The following is a 2,524-nucleotide window of genomic DNA, read 5'->3' on the forward strand; positions in this document are numbered from 1 at the left end:
TTCCTGTGCAGGTGTGACGTGTCAGACTCACACCTGCAGTCGGGGGTTCGGGGTTAAAGTGAAGTTGGTCACATGACTGTCCTGTTTCAGGCTGCTGCTGCCTGCAGACTTCACCGTGTTCTCCTACAGTCCCAACGGATCCCTGGTCACATCCACGCCACCTGTCCAGGTAACGCCCCGCCTACCTGTCTGTCTGTTGTATATGAGCCTCACCGGTCCTGTCAGCCAGTCGCATCGCTCAGACTCACCTGCTTTACAAACGCCCCGCCCTTTTCCTTCCTTTATGGTCATTGCGGCGTCGATGCCACTGAGAACAAAGCGCACGCGCTCTGTTTCTCTGCAGACTTCATTAAAGCAAGGCTTTCCCAGAGAGAGGTGCATGCTGGGAGTTGAGCTTCCTGTCAGCTGACCCGGGTTGTCTGATGTTTGAATGATAAATGGACGGTGGCAGTCTTTGTTTGGAGATGGTTACCATGGCGAGGGTCAGGGTTCGATCCTGTGACTAGCTGTCACTTCCTGTCAGTGTACAGAAACACGCTGACTCCTGTTTCCTGTATTTAAACTTGAGTCAGCTTGTTCAGGCAGAGCGTGATAGGTGGGTGGAGCGCTCTCAGCTCGCTGCGCCCACAGAGGGGAGGAGACAGAGCGAGAGCAGCAGACCGCTGAGACACGAAACTAAGACGCCGCTGACTATCCGTGTCTAATCGTTCACTGCAGGGAACTTCACAAAGTGCATTCTGGGTAAAGTTTGAGCCTCGTGCCACAGGCGTCTTCGTTCAAGGATGGAGACCTATGTGTCATCAGGTCGATCAGATCAGGTGACGTGCTGATAGGTGGAGCCTGAGATCCCCGTCCGGTGAGTCAGTGCAGACAGGATGGGTTCAGACTCACGGGCCACGGCTTGACCACCGCTACTCCATGAGGACAAACAAGAGGAAGTGAGAAAATGATGAGCTGGTGTTCCTCAAAGTCTCTCTCGAGTAGAATGCAGATTTTGGTCCTCACAAAGATAGCTAGACAGGAACACAGACACATGCACACACAGACAGGAAGTGTGTGAGCTCCAGTGGAACTGATACAGCAAGAATCGCGGCAGTGATGTCACTGAAACTCCGTCTAGTTATGAACATGTGATTCAGTCACAGCAGTGTGTGTGGATAGGAGGCGTGGTGGCGCCCCCCACTGGTGTGTGTGGGTGCTGCAGTCAGCTGTCTGTGTTTCAGGACCACTGTCACTATCGCGGCTTCGTCCAGGGCGTGGAGGGCTCATCCGTCGCCATGAGCATCTGCAACGGCCTCAGGTAATACACACACGCACACACGGGTCCATCAAACATGGCGAGGATTAAGGCGAGTCTGAAACAGTCGCCGTGTTTGTTCAGTATCAGAAAGTACTTTTAGCGAGCGAGGTCGTTTGGGGGAATGTAGAGTGGAAGATTTAACGAACACGTCATTTACTGCAGGTCACAAGTCTGACACTCTGTGTGTGTGTGTGTGTGTGTGTGTGTGTGTGTGTGTGTGTCTGTGTCTGTGTGTGTGTGTGTGTGTCTGTGTGTGTCTGTGTGTGTGTGTGGTCTGTGTGTGTGTGTCTGTGTGTGTCGTGTTGTGTGTGTGTTGTGTGTGTGTGTGTGTGTGTGTGTGTGTGTGTGTGTGTGTCGTGTGTGTGTGTCTGTGTGTGTGTGTGTGTGTGTCTGTGTGTGTGTGTGTGTGTCTGTGTGTCTGTGTGTGTTTGTCTGTGTGTCTGTGTGTGTGTCTGTGTCTGTGTGTGTGTCTGTGTGTGTGTGTGTGTGTGTGTCTGTGTGTGTGTGTGTGTGTGTCTGTGTGTGTCTGTGTGTGTGTGTGTGTGTGTGTCGTGTGTGTGTGTGTGTTGTGTGTGTCTGTGTGTGTCTGTGTGTGTTGTGTGTGTGTGTGTGTGTGTGTTGTGTGTGTCTGTGTCGTGTGTGTGTGTGTCGTGTGTGTGTGTGTGCTGTGTGTGCTTGTGTGTGTGTGTGTTGCGTGATGTGCGTGTGCTGTGTGTGTCTGTGTCGTTGTGTGTCTGTGTGTGTCGTGTGTGTGTGTGTGTGTCTGTGTGTGTTGTGTGTGGTGTGTCTTGTCGTGTGTGTGTCTGTGTGTGTGTGTCTGTGTGTGGTCGTGTGTGTGTGTGTGTCTGTGTGTGTCTGTGTGTGTGTGTCGTGTTGTGTGTGTTGTGTGTGTGTGTTGTGTGTGTGTCTGTGTGTTGTGTGTGTTGTGTCTGTGGTGTGTGTGTGTCGTGCTGTGTGTCTGTGGCTGTGTGTGTTGTTTGTCTGTGTGTGTCTGTGTCTGTGTGTGTGTGTGTGTGCTGTGCTGTGTGTGTGTGTGTGTGTTGTGTGTGTGTGTGTGTGTGTGTCTGTGTGTGTGTGTGTGTGTGTGTGCTGTGTGTACTGTGTGTGTCGTGTCTGTGTGTCTGTGTGTGTGTGTGTGTGTGTGTGTGTGTGTGTCTGTGTGTGTGTGTGTGTCTGTGTGTGTCTGTGTCTGTGTGTGTCTGTGTGTGTGTGTGTGTCTGTGTC

At 52.0% G+C, this 2,524-nt stretch overlaps 1 protein-coding gene across 3 annotated transcripts in view; it reads left to right on the forward strand.

Annotated features, from left to right (window-relative positions):
- Window positions 1-2,524, forward strand: part of LOC102300915 (disintegrin and metalloproteinase domain-containing protein 9) — a 25,847-nt gene that overhangs the window by 11,394 nt on the left and 11,929 nt on the right. For all 3 annotated transcript variants that reach the window (XM_042215842.1, XM_042215841.1, XM_042215840.1), the window contains exons 5-6: window positions 91-169; window positions 1,224-1,300. In XM_042215842.1, coding sequence (XP_042071776.1) covers window positions 91-169; window positions 1,224-1,300 — 156 coding nt within the window. The remainder of the gene's footprint in view (window positions 1-90; window positions 170-1,223; window positions 1,301-2,524) is intronic.

This window comes from Haplochromis burtoni, unplaced genomic scaffold (assembly GCF_018398535.1).
Source record: "Haplochromis burtoni strain Fernald_Lab_line unplaced genomic scaffold, NCSU_Asbu1 Contig_839, whole genome shotgun sequence".
Lineage (NCBI taxonomy): Eukaryota > Metazoa > Chordata > Actinopteri > Cichliformes > Cichlidae > Haplochromis > Haplochromis burtoni.